The following is a 26,856-nucleotide window of genomic DNA, read 5'->3' on the forward strand; positions in this document are numbered from 1 at the left end:
TTTGAGCATGTGTTTCTTAGGCATGGTGGTCTGAGTAGGAGAATGCTGTACTTGTTTCGTTGTCTTTAATGAAGCTTTAGTCTTTGAAGCTGAGGACGGCTTAATGTATAGCTGTGTAGGTCTGAAAACACCCTCAGAAGCCGATGCCTGCTCAGCGGCTCTGGACCCATCTGAGGGATTGATTTCCGAGGTTCCAATACCTTGAGTATCCAGAGGCCCAGTCGGCTCCACGTGGGAGTCGGAAGCGGCCTGTGGCTTTGAGGCAGCGGGCGCCAGGGGCTGCGAAAGTGCCTCATTGAGAACCGGCGACTGGCCTATAAGAGGCTTCGTCGGCGGTTTTGAACCTCTGATGCCTATCCTTTTCCTTGTCCTTGCGTTTTTTGTAAACTGCGGTTGTCGGCTGATCCGACGGCATTATATAGTTGAATCTTCGGCCAAAGTAATGGAAAGCAAAATCAAACAGACGCTTGATAGTGCGTTGGTTAAATCTAACACAAAACCGACAACTAGCAATGTTGTGATCAGGGCCTAGGCAAGGAATTCAGTAAGAGTGAAAATCCTTATGAGGCATTTGCTTTCCACAAGAAATACAATTGTTAACTTTTTCTGACATCGGTCTGGAGCAAGAAAAAAGTTTTCCCAACAGGGTACTTAGCTTTAATGAAGACTTCGGATCTGAAATTCTGATTTGAAAATCTCAGGAGTCGGCCGACCGGCACTTGCGAACTGCTTCTGCTTTGGGCACCGCGCGGCAATAAAGACTGAAGAAAATGGCGTCGGTTGCTCCTTTTATACCCCTGGCGCACTGACGTCAGGGAAGAGGCGACCGCAACCGATGCCGGACCTGGACTTTGGAATTGGGCCGACTACGGGTAGCCTGCCAGCAGGATACCCCAACAGTAATGACTGCAACAGTGAAACACGATGAACATCACAACTTCTTACCACCACATTGATTCCTTGAAAAGGGGTATCTGTGGGGTTAAAAATCGGATATGCGTGGCAGACTAGGTCTTTCCATCACTCTCATTGCAAGAAGACCCTAACTGTTGCCTAAAGTAGATCCATCAAAAAACGCTCTTGAAGGGCAAGATTAACCTCATGGACACTTTAGTAATGGATTGCAGGGTGGCCAGTCATGAGGAATAGGACTTCTGTTCCTCTGTGGACATGAACCCAGGGGTAGAGTTAGAGAGTTTCTTGACCAAGTCCCTCTGTAACCTAGTAAAGTGTGCCAGACAATTAAGGCAAAGGTCGCTGAAGCACACACTTGCTTCCAAAACATCCTAGGCTCCCTATTAAGGGGATGGACAGAGGAGCTCTGTTCAGCCAGCTCTTTTTTAGTGGCTGTCACAACCACCATGGCATCTACAGGGATTCACTTTGTCCAGTGTTGTCTGTTGAGAGTAGCACTCAAAATCTTTTCCAAACATTTGGGGATTTGTTCTACAGAGTCCAATTCCTTCCATACTCTGCAGGAGACGAGGTCTACAAGCTCATCCACAGGTGGGGTAACCCAAGACAGAGATGGTCCAGACCTGAAGGCTTCTAAGAAAAACAATTCCTCCAGGGAAGGGGCGTGGGAAGACTAACCAGCTTTTGGGTGGAAGATCTCTAACAAGTCTCCAAATGGGATCTTCAGGTGGATACCTAGAGGAACCTACCATCAGCAAAATCGGGGTCTTCTGTGAGGTATTCCTGCAATGAATACAACTGTCTCCCCTTGCACAATCCCTTCTGAGGAACTTCCTCAATGGGATGCTCTAGGAAGGTGTCAGAAAAAGGGGGGGGGGGGGAGTTCCCTGATGGAAACTGCATGGAAGCTCATCTGGACTGGCTGTCCTTGAGGTGTAGGATGAATAGACTGAGACAGAATCTGAAGAGGAAGCAGGAAATGGATCTGAAGGAGCAAGAGTAAAAACTACTCTGGGCTGCGAGAAACCAACTCCACCACCTCAAAGGCAGAAGGACCAGGAGAAGCAGAGGACAATCCTACTGGAGCAAAGGCAGGTGGTGTCCAAGTGTGCCAGGGTCCAGGCAATATACGCACTACCCGTGGGCATCAGAGTTGGGGATCTTATGCCCACAGCAAGTGCACTTTTTGAAACTAGTAGGCTTATCATACTACAAAAAAAGAACAAAGCATCCAAGCAAAAATAATTTTTTTTTCTTTTTAAGATAGAGAAAAGAGGAAGAAAAAAGGTCTCAATACCAACAATGGTATGCAGAGAGAATTACCTTAAGTCAAGGTAAAAAGAATCAACAATGACAGTTAAGATGATCTTAAAATCAGTAATAGAAAAATTTATACGTGGGTAAGGGAGATACTATAAATAAAGAAAAATGGAAAATATAAAATCTATTTACTCACCAAACCCAACTAAGAGCACAAGAAATCTCAATCCTGTCCAATCTTGAAGAGCAGCAAACGAGATCTGAGATAATACAGAGGTCAGGAGCATTGTAGGTAAAGTAAAGGAGCAGCTTGAGAGTCGGATGCTAGAATCTAGAAGGAATGGCCAAGTCAGATCAAGAGCCCATTCATTGAGGAATGAATGAAAATGACATCAGATGTTGACAGTTTCTGGCCTAGGTCTTCTTAACTGCTTATTAAGCGGTAGCTGTACGTCTAGAAAAGGAGAACCCACCATCTTAGAGTTGGTCAAGAGATGTTGGGTCTCCAGAAAAGTAATAAGTGAGGACAAGCAGGACTGCAACATCTTGGGTACAAATAATTGGCAAATGGAACAGGTCTTGCAGTAGAGTTCCACTCTTAAGCAAAAAAAAAAGACACTGGGTATGCAAGTTTCTGTATGGAATGTGTCTACTGCATTCTCACTTAACACTCCTGACATCTAATATCAGCAAGCAAACACACTTTATAAAAGCAAAGGAAGGTTCTCCACCTAATTCTTCTATTTACTCAGCCTTGAGGGCTTCTGGATTTGTCTTTCAATTTAGTTTGTCTTTTTCTGTACTTATCCACCCTTTGCAAAATCTAGCTCTCTCTATGGAGTTAGCAGTACAACTGTTAAATTTATTCAACTTGATGACTATTGTACCCTTCCTTTTTTTGGGTGGCAGGAATCCCAGCAGTAAGCCTAAGTGGCAGGTTGGGTTCAGGTACTACTCAGCCAAGGCAAGCAGGGCTGGACCTATTTGCACTTTGGTGCCTTGTGCCTACTATGCTCAGAGAATGCCATCTTTGAGGCCTCTAGTGGACGAATGAAACATCACAGTCTTCAGTAATCTAACAATTTCTATCAATCCTGCCTTCTCCGTCAGAAATTAAAGTGGGACCACAGTGGCTAACAAAAGCACACCAAGGACTTTGGTCTGGGAGAAAAAGCCAGAAACTAACAGTGTGGGCATCTACACAGCAGTCACTCCATATGTCTCTGCCACTATGAATTCTGTATCAGGAACTGCAAAAGTGCCTCACCCAGTACAGAATCCCAAGACCTCTGTTCTGCTCACTCTTATTGGATTTTTTTTTAAGATAGGCTTTTGAAAACCTTGGTTGATGCTGTAGTGACCCTAAACCAGGTTTACACCCACTTCTGGAAAGCAACCTCCTGAAGAGAATGTTGGTGACAGCAGATCGTCCTTGTGGTAAATGACATGCAGGGAGGGCTGCAAGCCACGTCATGCTCGTCAAACGCAAGAAAGGCACCTACTGAAAACTTTCACATGGTACTTGCTTATCACAGATTAGGGGATTATAAACTCTAACAGTTTCTTCATAGCTAATCTGTATCAGACACACACCTGTAAATAAACAAAAATTAGGGGCTTTCTTAGTGGATAAGCATCTGCCCTCAGAAATACAGAATTTGTTCCAGACTAAACATTGCTGAGTAACAAACATCAGCACAGCAAGAAGCATCTGAAGAAACCATCAGCCAATGCCCTCTATCAATATCCTTATGGAAGGGAGTATCCCACCAAGGTCGTATAGGAGGGAAGGGCTTTGTATGACTGGAATGTAGTGGGGCTGCCTGCATGGAAGGATATCCAAAGGGTGAAGACTGCAACAGAGATTACGAACAGCAAAGGCTACAAAGTTGTGATACACTATCAGTCCCACTGTTCATAAAGAGGGCTTGCTTTAAGCAGCGACATTAAATAAACTTGGTCATAGGTGGTACCCAGATGCAAGTTTAAGTTACAAAAAGGCACAGACAGCAAGATGCAGTATTTCTGGTCCAAGACAAATTTTTATGGTTTCAATCCTAAAGACTGCAGCACTTTGCACAAGTACTAAGGAGTCTTGTACATTTGGAAAAAAAGAGAGCACGATATCTTGGCCTGAACAATCTACCTGCAGATTAGATGTGCTTCAACGATTTGAAGAAACTAAAAATGTGAAGACCATAACAGATGTAGCCTATGCTACATACAGAGGTAATGCATGAATAACTATGTAAGAGGAAAATTAAAAATGTTCACAAAATAACATTTACACAAGCAAAAGAAAATAAACTTACTGTCCACTATTTCGCGAGTCTGACCTTGAACATGCAAATACAGCAGCCGATCCCTGTCAAATTAGAAAAAAAAATAATCACTTGAATCCGCACATTTTAAACAGCTTGACAGTAAGTAATGTTACTAAAATACTGTACTTAACAAGTATTCATTTTACAGTGGGAATTGCAAAAGTAAAGGGTCTTTTCAACATGAAGCGTGTGGCACACTGCAGCTATAAAACCGCACATGTCGGGTCTATATTAGAAGCACAAAAACCCTAAACCGCGAAAGCTCTCATGAGCGAAAATGCCAGGAATCAAAAGTGTGATTGCAGGGTCGTGTTACAGTGAGGAGTGGGATATTTGCCCTTTCCTCACTGTAGTGCGACCTCAGAGTTAAAATATATAGTTAGTGGGGGGTGCAGCCCCCCACAACAGCAACTTTACCGGCATTTTCACTCATGTGAGCGTTCGCGGTTTAGGGTTTTCGTGCTTCTAATATAGACCCACGCATGTCAAGTCCCAAATTGCAAAGATGCCCCACGATCAAACAACATTAAAGGGTAGACTCAAACTGAATAAAGCTATGTAAGGCAAGTCTCAAACACAAAATACATTTCAAAAGTGCAGTCACATGAAGTACTTACCATAACAGTAGATGATTAAATGCTCCCTTGGCTTTTTTTTTTGCTCATTTCTTTTTGTCACCCCATTGCCTGCAAACTCATCAGCTCTGCATGATTTCCTGGTTCCTCTCAGGGTGTGAGCCATTTTCACGAAGCAGGGGGAAAAATCCATTTTCACATGGTGGGGGGAGTCCATTTTCACGAGGCAGGGGGGAAACCCATTTTCACGAGGCAGGGGGAAAACCCATTTTCACGAGGCAGGGGGAAAACCCCATTTTCATGAGGCAGGGGGAAAATCCCATTTTCATGAGGCAGGGGGAAAATCCCATTTTCATGAGGCAGGGGGGAAAAAATCCATTTTCACAAGGCGGGAAAAACATCCATTTTCACGAGGCAGGAAAAAATCCATTTTCAGGGTCTATATTATATCATCGAACGCTTAAAAAAGCGAACGCTGATTGATCGAACTAATTTAAGCGAAAGCTTACAATCTCGGTCAGATCAGCAATTTTTTTCCCAGGGAAAAAAAATCGCCGATCCAAAACAAATACACACAACACAAGCACACCAAACAAACAGAAATCCACACACACACCCCTAAAATCTGATACCTAACCCTACACTAAACTATGCACACACCACTAACTACCCACTTAACTTAACCCAAACCCTAACCCTAAGGTCCGTCACTTTCGCACACTCACCTCACCCGCTCCCTAACCCTAACTCACTTAAATCCGCCCTAACCCTCATGTCCACTCAATCGCACACACACCTAACCCGAGCCCTAACCCTAACTCACCTAAATCACCCTAACACTCACATCCACACAATCGCACACTTACCTGAATCCGACCGGTAACTTTCCACCATAACACTGAAAATACCGAAGCAACAGAAACGGACAACCAAATTCTTTCCCTAGGAAAAAATCCGAGTTTCTGCTGCTTCGATATTTTGCAGTTTTGTGAAAATGAGTTTGATCAATCAGTGTTCGCATTTTTAAGCGTTCGAGGATATAATATAGACCCCATTTTCACGAGGTAGGAAAAAATCCATTTTCACAAGATAATCTAGAAATTGTAGTTGCAATCAGGTATAATTTCTAATCACTACTAAATTTCATTATAATTTTTAGGTGCAATTACAGATCTGAAAAAATTAATTCTGTGTACAGATCAAAGTTGACAACATTTTAATAGCAATCATGAAAAAATAAGCTGTGTTGAAGGACTGCTGACAAAATGCCAACTTCCATGAAAATCCCACTTTCCACCCCAATATTTTCAGTCCAAATTTGGAATGTCAATTTCAGCAAGCATTTTTCTACTGAAACATCAAGAATACAAAAGCAAGCACACATTAATAAAACTAAAATAAAAAAGGATTAAAACCAGCCATAAAAGTTATCCTTCTCACTGATATGCAATATTAGAGAGAGACATGTCTTAAGTGATGTAAAGAAGCCAGCCAATGTTCAGCACTCAAAGCCACTCAGGTGCTAAATACAACAGGTGGGGTTACTCGATATGCAAAGTAGCATCAGAGGTCTCAAGACAGACACAGACGTGGAACTACATGCCAAGTGGCCCAGCACACAACTCTAGCTGGGGTGTATTGCACCATTAACTCTTTCAGGTAAGAGGGACCCAATGTGTGTGCAGACAGGTACACCAATCAATAATCTAACTGCAAGCCAGTGCAGACCTCAAGGAGTAATGTAGGTAAAGCATCCCAGCAGTGTTCTACATCAACTGTTAAGTGGTCAAGTTCAGTGCTGGGAGACCTTGGGTAAAGGGCATTGCCACTGCCATAATTCAGTCATGAAGAGAACATGGCACAATCTACCAGCAACATTTTCTGGGAAAAATGGAAAAATCACCATCTCTGGTTGTACAATCTAGTGGGCATTTTTCTATTAACATAATAAGCACACACTGCAAAACGCTGAGATTGGCTGCCTGTGGAATGCATATAGAAATAACCTACCACCTAGGGGTAATAATGCCCAGACATAAATCAGTTCCACCACATGCTCATATACTTCAAAAAATGACACGAAGTGCATACAGGCTTCACACAAAAAAAGCCAAGCAACAAAAACGCAGCATGCCAATATATACCCCCTGTCATGTCCCCACTCAGGGCCAGTAATCAAGGAGCCTGAATTCACATCACATGGAACAAAAATTGATACATCCAGTATTTCCAGATGCAGCTCTCTGCATCAAGCAAAATTTCCCTTAAGAGCACATACGGAACACACAGACATCACAAAAACCCCTTCCCCAGCTTTAAACGCTACACAAATAATGCTCAACACCAAATCTTCACTAAACTCTGGCTGAAAAAAAGTAAGGTTCATAAACTAAGTGCAAACAGGGAACATACCAAATGTGAGAGCATTGTATCAGATTACACCCCCAAACAGACACGCGCGCTTAACTACAGTGATCTGAAAGTAACAAGGGTGAAGTGATCCAGCCCCCATTTTGGCAAGGGATACACTGGATAGAAGAAAACCTCCAGCAAAAGTGCTTACAGCACATTTTCAATTTGCTATTACTGGAGCAAAAATGCACTTTAATTTTTGATGATCAGGGTTTCCAGAAATTATCCCACTTCTGATTAGGAGCCATCTACATCAATACAACCAAAACATTTTGTATTTTTGTCTGTCCAGATCTAAGTGCATCAAGTTGCATGCAATCATACTCTCTAGGCAAAAGGTAATCCAAACATGGCTTTAAAATCAACCACAGGCTTAACAGAGCTGCAAATGTTCCAGTGACCACCCACTACATTCAGCAATCACTTTTCAATTGCAGTTGTGACCATTCCCAGGCAGCCTAATCCACCACAATGCCACTGCATAAAAACACAATACAGAACTCAATGCACGTCACCTCTCCCAAAAATGACTAAAACTAACAGAATTAACAGTGGAAATGTAATGCTGGGAAAGACTCCACTGTTCTCTGCAATTAGCAGCTAATGGTATTCTGAGAAATTAAAAAAAAAGTGCAACAGCTAACCACAAAACGTATTATAGTAATCATCCAAACTTCCACTTGTATTTATGTGAGTAGAATACCAAGCTATGTATCTGAAGCCAAATGTAAATTCTAACTAGCATCCTCAGACAACATAAAAAAGTTAACCTTTAAAAACAATCCTATCTGTACAAAGTGTGGACCAAAGATCACACTTCTGCTTTTTAATCTAAGAGACCTCTTAGGAAGGAAGTGGACACATCAACCACCTTTGGTTTACTCCAAGCATCTCAAACTCCAAACAAAACAAGCAAATAACTGCCCACTCACAGCTATCCCAACTTGCTTGATATTAAAGCAGCAAAGCTGGACAGAATTCCTGAAATCTGCACTTCTATGTATGGCTGAAGAAATGTGCCCCCCCCCTTTTTATTCCCTTGAAAAGGTCCATTGCGGAACTGCAAAGTGCACCCCTACATCAATCAGTCTTTTCGTCTTGCTCACTCCTCATTAGAGTATCCCTAACTTTTGGCCCAAAGACGGAAGTATCAAAAGGGCAATGACCAAGCAATCTGCAAAGTTGGACAGATGCGTCCAAGCATGGTAGTGCACGGCAATGCCAGAGCCAGCCTTCTGGGATGCTCTATTGGCTGCATTTGAAATGAGCCTTATGGACACATTCATTGTAGAAAGCAGGGTGGACAACTGAGTCTCTAGCTTCTTCCGAGTTTCTGGAGACTGCCGTGTCTTAATAGTCCTTGACACCTCAGACACCAAAATGCGTTGAAGCCTTGTTAAGTGAGAGAAATAATTAAGTGCCCACAGCATAAATAAATGTGGCCAAGGTGTGGCAGTGCTTCCCCCAAATGGCCCAAAACTCAAAGCTCTCTGCTCAGATGGACTTGATGAGCTCTCCTCAGACATCTCTTTCTTGGTAGCATATACAGGTGGACGCTTACTTCAATGCGGCCGGTGTTTTGGGAGAGCAAGAATCTTGTCTAGTTTCTTGGGAATCTGCTCCACCATATCAGGTTCCTTCCATGCCTTCTGGGTAACTAGGTCAATAAGAGAGTCACCAGGTCTGTAAGAGCATCCAAAGGGGAACCACCCAAGGCATGGATAGTCTTACAACAAAGGCCTCAAAGAATACTGACTCCTCTGGAGGTGTGTCTGTGGTCCACTCTGCATTTGTGAAGCAGCTCCAACAGATAGTCAAAAGAGGTGTCATCCCACAGAGATCTAGGGGACTCCTCTCCTTCTCGGCCAGTATCTTCTGCGAGGGACTCCTCCAGAAGTCCAGGTGTTTCCTCTCTGTCCTCTTCCCTGAAAACTCCAAGGGGGTAGTATGGAGACCCACTGATGCAGGCTATCCCTGAGTGGTGGACTGATGACTTATAACAGCCCCAGATGAAACTGGGAAAGAACACCAGGCAGTGAAACCTGACCCTTCTCTTGAACAGAAAAAGAAAAGTTGTGTAAAATCTTACCATAACCATAGACGTCCCTATCTTCCATGTTGCAGTATTCTATATCCTTGGGTCTCCTCCTCTTGCTACTGGAATGTCCTGCCAGTCTTTAAAAGTTTATAGTCACTGCTAGGTGCATGGGACATCAGACATGGCTAGATGAGCATGGGCCATTAAGTGACGTCTGCACGCACCAGACCTCAGAACCGAGTGCCCCAGACGGACTCCAGTCCTAGAAGGGAAAAGTAAGTTAACAGGAGGGGCAGAAGGGAGGGGAAGGAATACTACAACATGGAAGATAAAGACATCTATGGTTATGGTAAGGTTTTATACAACTATTCTATGTCCTTCTATTCACATGTTGCAGTATTCTGTACAGTTGGGTAAGTACCAAAGCTCAATGTGAGGAAGAGGGTGGTGGCTTGGAGGAATTCTCTATGGAGGATAGCGAATCTAGCCCTGGATCTAGTGATTTCCTCTAATTTGTAATGTTTGGTGAATGTGGGGACAGATGTCCAACTGGCTGCCTCTAAAATGGTAGAGGTATCCAAATCTTTGAAGAGGTCTCCTGAAGTGGCTACAGCCCTAGTGGATTACGCTTTAACCTTGTATCCCAATGGTTTCCCTCAGTGTGCATAGCAGAAAGTAATAGCCTTGAAAATCCAGGCTGAGATTGTCTGTTTTGTTACGGCTTCCCCCAGGGCTCTGGGATGGAAAGAGACAAACAACTGGTCAGACGTCCTGAAGGATTTAGTCTTGTCCAGGTACAACCTAAGCTATCTCTGCACATCAAGGGAATGTAAGACTCTCTCACAGTCACTTTGTGAGTGGGCAAAGAAGGTGGGGAGGTGGATGGCTTGGTTTAAGGAAAGCTCATTAACCACCTTGGCCATGAAAAATGGACTAGTCCCAAGGGTCACCCTGTCTATGAAAAATGAGAAGGGGGAGTGGCTATGACAGCTTGTAGCCCAGACACTCTTCTAGCCGAGGTCAAGACCACAAGGAGTACTGTTTTCCATGTGCAATATTTCAGAGAAGCCTTGGATGCCAGTTCAAAGGGGGTCATTGTGAGCTTCTCCAAGACATAATTCAGGTCCCGGGGGGGGGGGGGGTCTGAGCTGCAGCACTCCATTTAAAAACAACTCTGCAGGCAGTCTGGAAGCCAGAGGGGGTTCTAGAAGTACACAAGCTGAAATGGAAGACAGATGAGCCTGGATGGATGAGTATGCTAATCCTGTCTGCAAAAGTTCACACATATAGAACAGTACCAAAGGGACTTCACTCTGCAATGGCTCCAACTGTCTCTGAAGACACCACATGGAGAATCTAACATTTGGATACATAAGATCTCCTCATATTAGTCTTCTTGGTCTCCTGCAAGACTGTGAGCACATCCTCATTGTACAGACATCCGTAAGGGATCAGAATTCTATTACTCACAGGGTAAGGTGTAGAGTGCCACTGTGGATGAATTAGAGATCCACTGTCCTGTGCGAGAAGGTCCACTTTGTGGGGCAACGTGGTGACTTCCCTTGGTTAAATGCAGAAGGTGGGGGAACCACTGCTGTCTTGGCCAAAAAGGGGTCACCAACAAAATTTTTGGTCTGTCCTGCTGCATCTTCAGTAGGACTTTCTGAATAAGAGGGAAAGGGGGGGGGGGTGCATAGGGAAACATCCCCTTCCAAAATATTGATAAGGGGTCCCATTGCCCTCGCCAGAGGGTTGGCCAGCCAGATGTAAAAGGAAATAAGTTGTCTGTTCATGGGGGGAGGTAAACAGATCTATTTGAGGTGTGCTCCATATGTGGCCTAGGTCCAAGAAAACATCCCTGTGGAACATCCATTTGTGGGACTGATATGGACCTACTTAAGGTGCCTGCTTCAGAGTTCTGCTCTGAAGGTATGTAAACTACCTGAAGTGCGACTCCCTGTTTTATGGCCAGCTCTCAAACTAGAAGAGCTAGTCTGCATAGCAATTGCGATTTTGTGTCGTCGTCCTCCCCCCCCCCCCCCCGCATGTTGACATACCACAGAAAGTACAGTTGTGTACGCTTACTACAAATGTAGATGTTCGAGTGTACTGTTGCTTGCAGTCATCACCTGTGGGTTATCCCTGCTGTGATGGCCCTCGCCCGGCACAAATACCAGAGTCAATGTTTTTCTGCGTCAGTTGCAGTCACCTGTAGTCTGATGTCAGGTCGTCAGTGCTACAAAGCAAGGCAGCAGACGTCATTACATCAGTTTTTCTTGCCCTAACCTGTCAAGCACAAGGAGAAAAGGTAAAGTGTGCCTGATGGCAAAAAGCCACCGTGGTAAGCTTATGCCCCCCCTAGGGTAAGAGGATATAAAGGGGAATGGAGACAGGGAAAGTACAGTTCTGTACACTTATCATAAATGTAGATGTCAGAGTGTATTCACTTGTTGCAGTCATCACATTTGGTTATCCTGCCAGGGGTAGCCCTCAGCCTGCCCAAATACCAGAGGCTTAGTATTTCTGCTTTGGTTGCTCTCTCTCCAGGACTGACGTCAGGTCAGTGGTATAAAATCAGGCAGCCGACGCCATTACATCAGTTTTTCTTGCCCTGTCAGGAGCCCCCAAGTAGGGAGCTAGGCTATGATAGAACACCACCAGTAAAAAGTAAACAAAAATTCCCTGGAAAGAGAGAGGAAGAGAAAGAGATAATGGGGATGGAGGGAAACCAGGACTGCAACAGTGAATAAACTCGAACATCTACATTTATGGTAAGGTGTACATAACTGTACTATGCTCTTCGTGTTTCACTGTTGCAGTCATCACATTTGGGTTGATTCCCAAAGCTGAAGAAAAGGGTGGAGGCAGTCAAGAAGACTAGAGCCTGGCTAGGATGCCCTGCAAGACTGTGGTGGCAAAGCTTACCCTGGATTTGGAGAAGATAGGCAGGTAGTAATGCTTGAAGGTATGAACAGATGTCCATGTTGCAACCTCCAGAATGTCCATGGTGGGGACCCCTCTGAGAAAAGCTGCAGAGGTGGAGGTTGCCTTGGTGGAATGTGTCCTGACCCCCTTTGGGGGCGTTTTCCCCTGCTGTTTGTAGCAGAAGTGGATGCAGTGTACTATCCATTAGGAGATTGTTTGGATATGGCCTTGCCCTCTGCCCCTGCTGCGAAGCTGACAAGCAATTGATCACTTTTTCTAAAAGATTTAGACCTCTACAGATAGAATCTGAGATGTATGTGCACATATGGAGAGTGCAGAAATCCTTCCCCCTTGTTTTTTGGGTTAGGGAAAAAAGGTAGGCAAATGAATGGATTGGTTGAGAGCCACACTGGACACCACGTTAGGCATGAAGGATAGGTTAGCCCTGAGGGAGACCTTGCCAGCATGGAAAATGATGAAGGGATCTACAGCCATGAGTGCTTGTAGCTCTGATACTCTTCTAGCTGAAGTGATGCCCAGAAGCAAGGCTGTCTTCCAAGAAAGGAATTTTAACTCGGCTAAAGCTGCAGGTTCAAAAAGGAGTAGGGTGAGTTTTTCCAACACAAAGTTAAGGTCCCAAGCTGGGGTAGGAGCTCTTCTGGGTGGCCTTAAGTTATCCCCTCTTAGGAACTGTTTGATGAGAGGGTGTGAGAAGAGAGGAGGGCTCTGTGCTGTAATGAGCAGAGATGGCAAAGGCATGAATTTTAATAGAAGAGAAGTACAGACCCCTGTGTAGTAGGTCTGCTAGGTAATCCAGGATGAGAGGTAGGGAGGGCTGTGCTGTTCCGGCTCCCTTAGCCTGGATCCAGGTGCAAAACCTTTTCCACTTGTCAGCATGGGATTTTCTAGTCCTGGGGAGTCTGGCCTCACGTATAACATCTAGGACTGTTGGCTTAAGCTGGCAGCTTGAGGAGAGATCAGGGAATAAGTCAGGCTGCCTGGTTGAGGGTCTGCAATTGGGGATGCATGAATTCTCCATTCCTCTGGGTCAGGAGTGTTGGGATCTGAGGCAGGTGCCATGGTGGCAGGGGTGACAGGCTGCACAGCAGTGGGTACCAGTACTGGTGTGGCCAATCTGGGGCAATCAGGATTGCCCTCAGTTTTTCCTCCCTTATTTTTAGCAGTACCCTTGAACTAAGTGGTAGAGAGGAAATGTGTAGACTGAGAGGTTCACACACTGGAAGAATAGAGCATCCACTTTCCAGGTCTTGCTGTGAGATTCCCTGGTGCACAATTTGCTGAGCTGATGATTGGAGTGGGAGACAAAGAGGTCCACCTTCGGGGTGCCCCATTTCTGGGTTATAAGGGTGAAGGTTCTGTGGTCTAGGTGCCACTTCTGTGGGTCTAGCAGGTTTCTGTTTAAGCTGTTTGCCAGAGAGTTTAGGGAGCCTGTCAGGAATTGTGCTAGCAGGTGTAGTTGCATGGCTGAGGCCATGTGCCAAAGGGTCATGGCGAGCCTGCACAGAGGATAAGAGCGAGTCCCTCCCTGCTTGTTGATATACCACATCACTGTGGTGTTGTCTGTTTTAATCAGTAGAGGCCACGGGGACAGTAGGGGTCTGAAAGGTGTTTGGTTGATGTGCAGATGTATTTGATTTGGGCTCCAATAGCCCTGAATGCACCTGCCGTCCAGGTGTGCACCCCAGGCATAGTCTGATGCGTCTGTGGTGAGGGTCTGAGCAACGTGGGGTTGTGAGAAGGGAAGTCCCTTATTGTGGTTGCATGCTGGTGCTCACCAAAAAAAATCTTTCCTTACACAAGTTATCACTGGTATGAGTGTTTCTAGGATTTGACACCGAAGGCTTTTTAGGTACCACTGTAGTTTCCTCATATGCAGTCTGGGATATGGAATGAGTAGAATGCAGGAGGCCATGAACCCTAGAGCTTGCAGGATTTTCCTTGAGGATAACTGGGTTCTGGTGGCTAGTTGAGAGAAATAGCCTGTCATGTAGGCTTGTTTTTCTGGAGTAAGGAATACCATGTGGGATGCTGTGTCCAGCCTTACTTCCATGAATACAATTTTTTGTGTGGGGACTACTTTTGATTTACTTTCATTGACAGCATACTCCAGGGAGGTCAGTAGGTACTTTACAAACGTCAGGTGCTGTGTAGCAGCTTTTCCTGACTGCCTGCCTGAATCAGGCAGTCTAAGTATGGGTAAATTTGAATATTTCTTTGTCTACAAAAAGCAATGGAGGGAGCCAGACATTTTGTGAAAACTATGGGAGCAGAGGATGAGCCAAAGGGAAGCACAGAGAACTGAAAGTGCATAAATCCTGCCCTGAAACGTAGGTATTTCCTGCACGATTCCCTGAATGGGATGTGTAGGTAGGCCTCTTTTAGGTCTAGGGTGGCTAGCCAAGCATCCCTGTAAAGCATTGGTAAAAGCTGCCAAAGGGTGAGCATTTTGAATTTTGGTATCACCAGAAAGATGTTTAAAATGGATAGATCGAGGATGGGGCACCATGTGCCCTCTTTTCTGGGTACCAGAAGTGTCTGGAGTAGAAACCTTGGCCTTATCTGATCTGCAGGAAAGTACAGTTGTGTACACTAACCATAAATGTAGATGTCTGAGTGCATTCACTGTTGCAGTCATTACATCTGCTTGCAGTAGCCCTTAGTCGGCTTGATTAACGAAGTCTTGGGTCCTACATTGGTTGCTGTCTCCTCTTCCTTGATGTCAGGTCATCAGGGGTATAAAACACGCAGCTGAAGTCATTACATCAGTTTTTCTTGCCCCAGATGTCAGGTGCCCTCCTAATAGGAAGCAATTAAATCTATAAATATACAAGGTTACACATCCAACAAAAAAGCAAATACGCCAAAAAGCTTTTAAGCATTGTAAAGGAGAGAAGTATAGGCAAAAGAAGTCAGGGGGCTAGAGGGAGGGTAACCAGGACTGCAACAGTGAGTGACTACACACTAGCATCTACATTTATGATAAGTGTACACAACTGTACTATGTTCTTTGTGTTTCACTGTTGCAGTCATCACATTTGGGTAGCTTCCCAAAGCTAAGGATGGGAGGAGGAATTTAGATAGCATAAGGACCAGCTATAAGGCCCAGCAAGACTGCAGTTGCAAAACCAGCAAATGGTAATGCTTGGTGAAAGTAGCAGCTTCTAGGGTGTCCCTGGTATGTACGCCTCTGAAAAAGGCTGTAGAGGTAGATGCAGCCCTGGTTGAGTGGGGTCTGATCCCCTGTGGGACAGGTTTTCCATGGTGCTTATAGCAGAAATTAATGCAATGGCCTATCCATTTGGAGATAGTTTGCTTTGAAATAGCCTTCCCCTCTGTCCCTAAAGCAAATGTCACCAGCAGTTCAGATTTCCTTTGAGGTTTAGTCCTGTCCAAGTAGAATCTAAGTTGTCTGTGCGCATCTAAGGAGTGCAGTAACCATTCCCCTTTGTTCTGTGGATTAGGAAACAAGGTTGGCAAATGAATGGACTGATTAAGGACCACACTGGATACCACCTTTGGGCATGAAAGAGGGATTGGTCCTGAGGGACACCCTGTCCGCATGAAAGATGATGAAAGGCTCCACTGCCACAAGGGCCTGTTAATTCAGATACCCTTCTTGCTGAAGCGATTGCTAAAAGGAAAGCGGTTTCCCAAGAAAGGAATTTTAAATCTACAGTAGCAGCTGGCTCGAAAGCAGGAAGGGTGAGATTATCCAATACAAAGTTAAGGTCCCAGGCTGCAGTTGGAGGTCTCCTGGGTGGTCATAAATTTTTGGCCCCTCTGAGGAACTGCTTGAGCAGTGGATGAGAGAAGAGGGGAGATTCTGTGTTATAATGAGCTGAAATGGCTGAGGCATGAATTTTGATGGAGGAAAAAGACAGGCTCATGTGAAGCATTTCAGTTAAGTATTGTAAAATCTAAGGTAAATTGGGCACTGCCTCGAGATTGGTTCCAGGCACAGAATCTTTTCCATTTTTCAGCATAAGATTTTCTAGTACTAGGCCTCCTTTCCTATAAAATATCCATCACTGGTTTACTGAGGGATGGTAAAGCAAAGATTAGGTAATTAGCCAGGCTGCTAGGTTCAGTGTTAGAAGCTGACGGTGCAGAATCTGGCTCTCCTGCTGAGATAGCATGGTAGGAGTCTGAGACAGGTGCCATGGGGTCAACAGAGACACACTGTGCAGGAGGGAGTACCAGAGTTGGCGTGGCCAGTCTGGTGCAATCACAATCATCCTTGGTTTGTCTTGTTTGACCTTTAGTAGTGCTTTGGAGAGCAGAGGCAAAGGAGGAAAGGTAAAACTGTCAAATTTTTCCATCTGAAGGACAGAGCATCCACTTTTGAAGCTTGTCTGCGGGGAGTCCTTGTGCAAAATTTTTCGAAATGATAGTTCCGGGGGGAGGCAAACAGATCTATATCTGGGCTCCACCATTTGCCTGTCAACATGTTGGAAATCCTTGGTTCCAGTTTCCACTCGTGTGGGTCCATGAGATTTCTGCTTAGTCCATCTGTCAGTGTATTTAGTTTTCCTGGCAGGAATTGAGCTTGTAGATTCACTTGGTAGCTCAAGGCTGTGTTCCACAATGCCATGGTTAGTCTGCAGAGTGAGTACCGGATGTGTACCCCCCCTGCTTGTTTATGTACCACAACAGTTGCGTTGTCCGTCTTTACTGTTAATTGTTCTGGAAGAATGTGGCCCCTGAAGGCTGTCAAAGCATTCTGTACAGCTAACATTTTTTTTAGACTGATGTGCAGGTGCATTTGACTTGGGTTCCATTTGCACTGAATACACTTCCCTGCCAGGTGAGCCCCCCCATGCATACTTTGATGCGTCTGTTTTTAGGGTTTGGGCGGCAGGGGGGTAGTGTGAATGGTAGTCCCTTGTTTTGGTGGCAGGCCTCTGCCCACCAAAGGAACTCCAGGCATAGGCAAGGTATGACAGAAATTATTGCGTCTAGATCCTGAGTGTGTTGACACCATAAGCTATTTAGATACCATTGTAGTTTCCTCATATGCAGTCTTGCACATGGCATTAGAAGAATGCAGGAGGCCATGAATCCCAAGGCTTGTAAGTATTTGCCTTGCAGATAGCAGGGTTTTTGTGGCCACTTGTTTGAAGTAGGTTGTCAAGTGAATTTGTTTCTCTGGTGCGAGTAAAGCCATGTGGGAAGTTGTATTCAAGCTTGCTCCCAGGAATACAATTTGTTGACAGGGTACCAGGTGCGATATCTTTTCGTTTATGGTGTACCCCAGACAAGTTAGCACCCTTTGTACAAAAGCCAGATGATTCAAATGTCTGTCCTGGTTTTCTGCTTGAATTAGACAATCGTCCAGGTATGGGTATATTTGAATATTTGTCTGCAAAATGCAATGACTGGAGCTAGGCACTTTGTGATTAGCCTGGGCGCTGTAGATAAGCCAAACGGCAGTGCAGAGAACTGATAGGAAGTGTAGCCTGCTTTGAAGCGTAGGTATCTTCTGCAAGATTCCTTGAATGGGATGTGCAGGTAGGTATGCCTCCTTTAAATCTAGTGTTGCCAACCAGGCATCTTTGCCTAGCATAGGAAGCAATTGGTGAAGAGTCAGCATCCAGAATTTTGGAATCACCAAAAAGGTGTTTAGTGTAGACAGGTCCAGGATAGGATGCCATAAATTGTCTTTTCTGGGTACCAGGAAAAGTCTCGAGTAGAAATCCTGTCCCTTTTTCCTCTTCTGGTACCAACTGAACAGTCCCTATGCTTAAGAGAGAGAGTACTTGCGTTTGGGGCTCTGCCCACTGATTTGGAGGTAGATCCAGCCAACCGCTTGGAGCTGGTAACGTGTGTAAGTGAAATCTGTATCCTTGGGACACTATTTAAAACCCATTTGTCCTGGGTAATGAGTCCTCAGTTCTTTGCATGTAGTGCAATCCCCCCCCCCCCCCCAACCAAAGGAGCAGTCAGTTGAGAAGTGCTTGGAAGTTTTAAAAAAGTAATTGAGACAGTTTACCATAAGGGGGAGTTTTATTACTCCCAGATTTGGAAGTGGAGGCCCCCCACTGCTTAGTCCTGTGCGTCCCCTGGGGCTGAAGCCTGGATGCTCTGCTGGATCTGGGTTTGGATTGAGAAGGTCTGGAAGAGGCATGAAAGGACCATTTCTTAGAAGGCCAATGCCTACTAAATCTCAGAAGTTGTACTTGTAAAAAAATCTTTAACAGTTTGCATACATTTAGCTTTTTCCTCCATCTTTTTAAGAACTTCTGCCTTGTTCCCAAACAGGCAGTCCTGATTTAAGGGAGCATCCAGTAATTTCACTTTAACATAATCTGGCAAGGATTGCTCCTTAAGACAAGCATGCCTTCTAAGTACAGACCTAGTTACAGCAGCCCTGCAAGATGCCTCTAGTGAATCAAAACCACACTACAACGTATGCTTACCAACTTGTTCAGCAGAATGCATTAAATCCTGTAAACCCTTATTTTCAGCACAATCAGGAATCAACATCATTTTCTGTTTAAGCAATCCAATAATATGCTACGGATACTTTAACATATGAAACTGGCAATTCAAGGCCCTAATGGCCAAAGATGCAGAAGTGTATAACTTCTTACCCCATCTATCCAGCGCCCTGGAGTCTGCCAGAGGGGGTAAGATTTTTGGCAGTAGTAGCTATAATGCCCTTGGGTCCCTGTGAAATGGTTTCAGGATCCGAAGTAGGATTTTTGAAAAGGAACTTGTGAGAGTCATGAAACCTGTAATATCTATCAGGTTTTCTGGGAGCAGGAGGTAGAGAGTCAGGGGCCATGCTAGATTCCGAAAAGGCATAATCAAAAATGTCCAGTACAGGAGGTATAGCTAAAGGCCTGTGCCGAGGGCAGGAGTAAGACATCCTTAAGCCTCTTTTCAGAATCAGAGAAATCCTGACTTCCCAACGAAAATGCTCCCTGAGAGTATGCAAGGTTTCACCAAAACAGAAATTGTCGGGGGGGGGGGGGGCAGAGGGAATATAGTCCTCAGCATCAAAATCCTGGTCATCAGAGGAAACATAAATTTCAGAATCCTGGTCAGAAGTATCATAAGCAAACTCGGTCCTAGGTCTCAGAGGAGGAAGGTTGGCTTCCCCTGAATAAAGTAATAAGGTCTTCAGTCATTCTTATTTGTTTTTTTAGACAGAGGCCTGACCATGCGGTTCGGGCGCCAGTTTTTAGGCATGGTTCGAGTTTTAGGCCTTGAAGAAGAATGCGTCTGTTTAACATGCAAGTCCGTAAGACTGAATACACCCTCAGAAGCAGGTGCCTGCACAGCGGCTGTGGACCAATCCAAAGTAGACACATCCGCAGGTTCCACAGTTGAAGCATGTCGCGGCATACCGGACTCCGTATGGGTCTCAGTAGAGGCCTGCGAATCTGAAGTAGCTGGTATCAGGGGCTGCTAAAGCGCCTCACTGAGTATGAGCGCCTCGGTGGCCTGTGTCTGTCTTTATCTCTGCGTTTTTTCGGAATGTCGGATGGCTTACCGAAGACATATCAGGATAATTAAACCAAGCACCAAAATATTTGGAAGCGAAAATATACAGACGACGGATAGTTTGTGGTTTAAATAAGGCACAAAACCGACAGTGAGGTACATCGTGGTCAGGGCCTAGGCAATGGAATACAGTACGAATGAAAATCTTTGAGGTATTTGCTTTCCACAAGAAATGCAATTATGTACTTTTACTGACATCGGATTTGAGCAAGACAAAATTTCCACAACGGGGTACTCAGCTTTTAGTTGAAGACTTCGGTTGTGAAACTTGAAAACGAAAACTTCAGGAGTCTGCCGACTGGCACTTGCGACCTGCTTCTGCTTTGGGCACCGCATGGCAAGAAAGACTGATGTAATGACGTTGGCTGCATGTTTTATACTCCTGACGACCTGACATCACGGAAGACGAGATAGCAACAGACGTAGGACCCAATACTTTGTTAATCAGACCAACTGAGGGCTACTGCAAGCAGATATCCCAAATGTTATGACTGCAACAGTGAAACACGATCATCATGCTGTACTACCCTCATGGAGAGCAGGGAAAAGACTTGCTTTTTGGCCTCTGCCCACTGGTGTGGATGAAGATCTGGGAAACTTTTTGGGATTGGCGGAGTGTGGAAATAACATTTGTATCCCTGGGACACTATGTTGAGGACCCATCAGTCGTTGGTAATGGTGGCCCAGTTGCTTGCGAGGAAGGAGAGTTTTCCTCCTAGGGGTACAAGCAGGTGGGCAGAGGTAGGGGGTGGAAGTGTAAAGTTATTGTGAGTTCTTACCATAAAGGGGTGGCTTTGCACTTCCTGTTTTTGAAGAGGAGGAACTCCATTGCTTAGATCTCTGCATTCCCTGGGGCTCTTGTCTGGGGGGTCTGCTTCACCTGGGTCTGGGCTGAGCTGGTCTGGAGGGGGCAGGAAAGGACCAGTGGTTGGAGGGGCAATGCTTACTGAACCTTGGTGGCTGGACCTTTAAGAAGTTAACTGTCTGCATAGATTTAGCTTTTTCTTCCATCTTTTTTAAGACCTCTTCTGCTTTGGTGCCATATCAATTGCCTTTGTCCAAGGGTGCGTCCAATAATTTGGATTTGACATGGACTGGCAAGGTCTGTTCCTTAAGCCAAGCAAGCCTTCTAAAAACAGAAACAGAGATTGCTGCCCTGCAAGATTCTTCTAGGGCGTCAAAACCACACTGTAAGGTATGCATAGTTACTTGACTTGCAGAATGCATTAACTCTTGTAATTCTTTGTTTTCTGCACAAGCAGGAAATAATATTTTTTGTTTGAGAGGTTTCATGGTATGTTGTTGATATTTCAGCATGTGGAACTGACAATTTAATGCTCTAATGGCAAGAGTAGCAGAGGTGTATACCTTTTTATCCCATCTGTCTAATGCTCAGGAATCCCTATAGTAAAGTTGTGTGCAATTACCATAAATGTAGATGTTATGAGTGTATTCACTGTTGCAGTCATTACATTTGGGTTATCTGCTTGCAGGTAGCCCTCAGTCAGCCTGATTAACAAAGTCCTGGGTCCTGCATCAGTTGCTGTCCCTTCTTCCATGATGTCAGGTCGTCAGGGGTATAAAACATGCAGCCGATGCCATTACATCAGTTTTTCTTGCCCCAGATGTCAGGTGCCCCCCTAAAGGGAAGCAATTAAAAATACAATGACAAACCTCCAACAAAAAAGCAAACACCTAAAAGCTTTTAAGCATAGTAAAGGAAAGTAGAGGTATAGCCAAAAGAAGTTAGGGGGCTGGAGGGAGGGTAACCAGGACTGCAACAGTGAATACACTCGAACATCTACATTTATAAGTGTACAAAAAGTACAGTTGTGTACACCTACCATAAATGTAGATGTTAGAGTGTCTTCACTGTTGCAGTCATGACTGTAGGGTTCTCCCCTGCCGGCAGGCAGCCGTCGGTCAGCCAGAATCCCAAAGTCTGGGTCCGGCGTCGGCTGTTCAACCATGCTCCCTGACGTCAGAGCGCCAGGAGTACAAAGCTGACAGCAGACACCATCTTCTCCAGTTTTTCTTGCCCCAGATGTCAGGAGTCCCAAAATGAAAAAGGCCCCATAACCTTTGCAAATACACCTCAGAAGAATGGTGAAAAAAGGAACCACACAAAAGTAAAAATAAGAGGGGACAGGAGGGAGGGAAACCCAGACTGCAACAGTGAAGACACTCGAACATCTACATTTATGGTAGGTGTACACAACTGTACTATGTTCAACGTGTTTCACTGTTGCAGTCATGACTGTAGGGTAGAATCCCAAAGCTGAAAGAAAGGGAGGTGGTCAAAGAAGAAGGGCTAAAGGCCCTGCAAAACTGCAGAGGCAAAGCCTGCCCTAGACTTAGAGTAGAGAGGTAGATTGTAGTGCTTAGAAAAGTATGCACTGAACTCCAAGTTGCAGCTTCCAAAATGTCTTTGGTAGGAACTCCCTGAGGAAGGCAGAAGTGGCAGCAGCTCTGGTGGAATGAGTCCGTATACTCCCTGGGATTTGCTTTCCATGGTGTGAATAACAAAATCTGATTCCATGAGCAATCCATTTAGAAATGGTCTGTTTTGAAATGGCTTTACCTTGGGAACTTGAAGCATAAGAAATAAACAATTGTTCTGATTTTCTGATGTCCTTGGCTCTGTCCAGGTAAAAACGTAGTTGTCTGTGTACATCCAAGGAAAGTAAGACCCTTTCCCCTTTATTTTGAGTGGGGAAAAAGGTTGGCAAGTGGATAGTTTGATTTAAAGCCACTTTCGAAACCACCTTAGGCATGAAGGTAGGATTAGTCCTCAAAGATAACCTGTCTTGATGAAAAATAATATAAGGTTCCACAGCCATAAGGGCTTGTAACTCTGAAACTCTCCAGGCAGAGGTTAGGGCTAACAAGATAGCTGTCTTCCAAGATAAAAACTTGATGTCAGAAGAGGCAGCAGGCTCAAAAGGAGGCAATGTTAGTTTTTCCAAAACATAGTTTGGATCCCAAGCAGGAATGGGAGGAGATCTAGGAGGTCTTAAGTTCTTAGCTTCTCTGAGAAACTGTCTCATGAGCTGGTGGGAAAAGATGGGAGGGTCTGAATTATAATGAGCAGAAATAGCAGAGGCATGTATTTTAATGGAAGAGAAAGAGAGACCCTTATGTAACAGATCTGTCAAGTAAAGTAAAATTAAGGTAATGTTAGGAAGAAGAGGATCAGAATCCTGAGCCTGCATCCAGGAATAAAATCTTTTCCATTTTCCTGCAAAAGATTTTCTAGTGCTAGGACGTCTGGCTTCTAAAATGACATCCATAACCTGCTTGGGTAGGAAAGAAGAAATCAAAGGCCCTGGATTAACCAGGCCGCCAGGCTGAGAGTTCTGACATGAGAGTGTAGAACCTGACCTTGATGTTGGGACAGAAGGTTCGGAGACTGAGGTAAAACCCAAGGGGGCTCCAGACATAGGTTTTTTTAGAGTTGGATACCAAAACTGTCGAGGCCAATTTGGAGCCAGCAAGATTATCATCTTGGGTTTGTCCTGTTTTATCTTCAATAAGACCCGTGGAAGAAGAGGAAGAGGCGGAAAGGCATATCCCGAGAGGTTCCTCCAACTGAAGGACAGGGCGTCCACTTTCCAAGCCTCTCTGTGGAAAGTCATGGTGCAAAAAATCTGTAGTTGATTGAGATGGGATGCAAAGAGGTCTGTGTGTGGGCATCCCCAGACTGCTGTTATCATCCTGAATATTTTGGTGTCCAGCATCCACTCGTGTGGATCCGAAAGATTTCTGCTCAGACTCTCTGCCAGGAAGTTTTGCTTCCCTGGTAGAAACTGAGCTTGAAGATCCAGATTGCAAGCTAGAGCTGTGTTCCATAGATCCATGGCTAGTCTGCAAAGGGGGAAGGAATGAGATCCCCCTTGCTTGTTTATGTACCACATAACTGTGGTGTTGTCTGTCCGTATTAACAGTTGACCTGGTTGTAAAAGATTCTTGAAGGCCAAAAGGGCTTTCTGAACGGCTAACATTTCCTTTAAATTGATATGCAGGTGCTTCTGGATCCTTTGTCCAAAGGCCCTGCAAACAATTGCCCTGAAAATGGGCTCCCCAAGCATAATCCGAGGCGTCCGTGGTTAGAATCTGAGAGGCAGGAGGCAGACGGAAGGGCTTCCCTTTGTTTAGAGCACATGCCCTGGACCACCAAAGAAATTCCTTTTGAAGGCAAGGAAGGACGGAGATCAGTATGTCTAAATTGTGGCAATGCTGAGACCATACACTTTTTAGGTACCACTGTATTTTCCTCATGTGTAGTCTTGCATATGGTACGAGAAGGATGCAGGAGGCCATGTAACCCAAAGCCTGCAGGAATTTCCTTGCAGATAGATAAGTTAAAGTTGCCAAGGTTCTGAAAGTTGAAGCCAGCTGTAACTGTTTTTCGGATGTCAGAAATGCCATCTGGGTTGTGGTGTTTAGAAGTGCACCCAGAAAAGTTATCTGTTGTGATGGTGTCAAATTTGACTTTATGTTTACAGAGAATCCCAGGAACTTGGAGGTTCTGTACAAATTCTAGATGCTGGAGTAAGACATCCTTGCTGTCTGCCTGAATTAGACAATCGTCCAGATAAGGGTAAATCTGAATTCCCTTGAGTCTGCAGTAAGCTACTACTGGAGCCAGGCATTTGGTGAAGACCCTGGGCGCAGTAGATAATCCAAAGGGCAGCGCAGAGAATTGAAAGTGCCTCGATCCGGCTTTGAACCCGAGGTATTTTCTGCGATCCTGCCTGATGGGAATGTGTAAATATGCCTCCTTTAAATCCAAAGTTACCATCCATGCATTTTTGGACAGCATTGGAAGTAGCTGCTGTAGAGTAAGCATCTTGAATTTTGGAATTTCTAGAAAGGTGTTCAAGACCGACAGATCCAGAATGGGTCTCCACGAGTTTTGCTTCCTTGGGACTAGAAAGAGCCTTGAATAAAAACCTTTTCCCATCTCTGAAAGAGGAACCAGTTCTATGGCATTCATAGCCAAAAGAGCTTCCACCTGGTGTAAGGCCTCTGTCCATTGATGTTTTGGAAGGTCTGGCCATCCGCTTGGTCTTGGCAAGGTGTGAAAATGGAATTTGTAACCTCTTAAAACCACATCCAAAACCCACTTGTCTTGGGTTATTTGAGTCCAATTTTGATAAAAAAGAGAAAGAGTTTTCCTCTGAGAGGGGCTTCCAGGCAAGAAGTTCCTGTAGCCCAACAGAGGGAGTCAATGAGTTTGTTTCCTTGAGATTGAGACCCGTCCTCTCCTCCCCTAGGAGTGGAAGCAGTCCACTGTCTTGGTCTATAAGCAGCTTGTGTTTGAGGCCTCCCTCTGGAACGTCTATATCTACCCCTCTGAGGCCTGTCTGAAGAGGGAAAGGACCAATTTTTAGAAGGCCAATTCCTGCTAAATCTAGGAGGCTGCACTTGTAAGAAATCTTTAACTGTTTGCATGGATTTCACCTTATCCTCCATCTTTTTAATCACCTCTTCAGCTTTTGATCCAAACAAAACATTATGCTGAACAGGAGCATCCAATAATTTAGCCTTTACTTGTTCAGGTAAATTTTGTTCCTTTAGCCATGCATGCCTTCTAATGACTGTGCCAGAGGCCGCAGCCCTACAAGAAGCCTCCAAGGCATCAAATCCACAGTGTAAACCATGCTTCCCAACCTGTTCAGTGGCATGCAATAAGTCATGTAATTCCTTATCATCTGCACAGGCAGAAATGGAAGTAAGCTTTTGTTTTAAGACAGATAGTAGAAATTGCTGGTATTTAAACATATGAAACTGACAGTTTAAAGCCCTAATGGACAAAGTAGCAGAAGTGTACACCTTTTTGCCCCATCTTTCTAAGGATCGAGAATCCTTTTCAGTAGGAATAGGATTTTTGGCAGGGCGGCCTTAGCTCCCTTAGGACCCTGAGAAATGGTTTCAGGGTCAGCAGAAGGGTTCTTATATAAAAACTGATGGGAATCAGGAACCCTGTAATATCTATCAGGCTTAACAGGAGCAGGAGGAAGAGAGTCGGGGGCTAAGTTAGCCTCCGAAAAGGCATCATCCACAATATCCAAAACAGGAGGAATAGCCAGGGTCTATGTTGGGGAAGAAGAAGAAATTCCCTCAATCTTTTCTTGGATTCCGAATACTCCTGTCCTTCCCAGTGGAAATATTCCCTCATTTCATGCAAAGTTTCCCCAAAAAAAAAAATCCTCAGGGGGAGAAGCTGAAGAAATGGATTCTTCAGCATCAGAATCCTCATGAGGGAAAGAATATTCCTGATCGGAAGAAGAAACAGAGGAAACAGAAGCCTGATCAGAGGAATCATAAGAGATATCCTGCCTAGGCCTTTTGTCTGGAGGGGGATGAGAACCCCTAATCATAGTAAGTAAATCCTCCGCCATCTTGAGTAACTGTTTGTGACTTGGGAGCTGGTTCAGAAGAGGCCTGTGTAGAAGTCTTTGATTTTGTAGGAGTCGTTGCCTTTGTCTTTGGCTTTGCCTTTATTAGTAGCTGAGTAGGCCTGAAAACCCTTTCGGAAGCCGGTACCTGCACAGCGGCTCCGGTCCCATCTGAAGGAGCATTGTCCAAAGGTCCTGCAACAGGAATATTTAAAGGCCTGGTTGGCTCCTCATGAGAGTCCGTTTCGGCCGTCGGTTCTGAAATGGCTGACGACAAGGGCTGCAAAAGCGCATCACTGACGGCCGAACCTGAAGCTGGCTCCGGTTGTGCGCTATCATCAGATTTGGACCTCGGAGGCCTGTCTTTACCCTTGCGACGTTTGTGAACTCCGGTAGCCGGAACTGTATCCGACGACATTTTGTAATTAAAGCGCCTACCAAAGTAATGAAAGGCAAAATCGTACCTTCGCTTAATTGTA

At 44.8% G+C, this 26,856-nt stretch overlaps 1 protein-coding gene across 1 annotated transcript in view; it reads right to left on the reverse strand.

Annotated features, from left to right (window-relative positions):
- The window catches only part of KHDC4 (KH domain containing 4, pre-mRNA splicing factor), a gene marked incomplete in the record, with an annotated part of 2,214,276 nt that overhangs the window by 1,471,270 nt on the left and 716,150 nt on the right, over window positions 1-26,856 (reverse strand). The window contains 1 exon segment of the mRNA XM_044080154.1: window positions 4,488-4,540. Within this exon segment, the coding sequence (XP_043936089.1) occupies window positions 4,488-4,540 (53 nt within the window).

Source organism: Protopterus annectens, chromosome 8.part0, assembly GCF_019279795.1.
Source record: "Protopterus annectens isolate FY-2018-M chromosome 8.part0, PAN1.0, whole genome shotgun sequence".
NCBI classification, from domain to species: Eukaryota; Metazoa; Chordata; order Ceratodontiformes; family Protopteridae; genus Protopterus; species Protopterus annectens.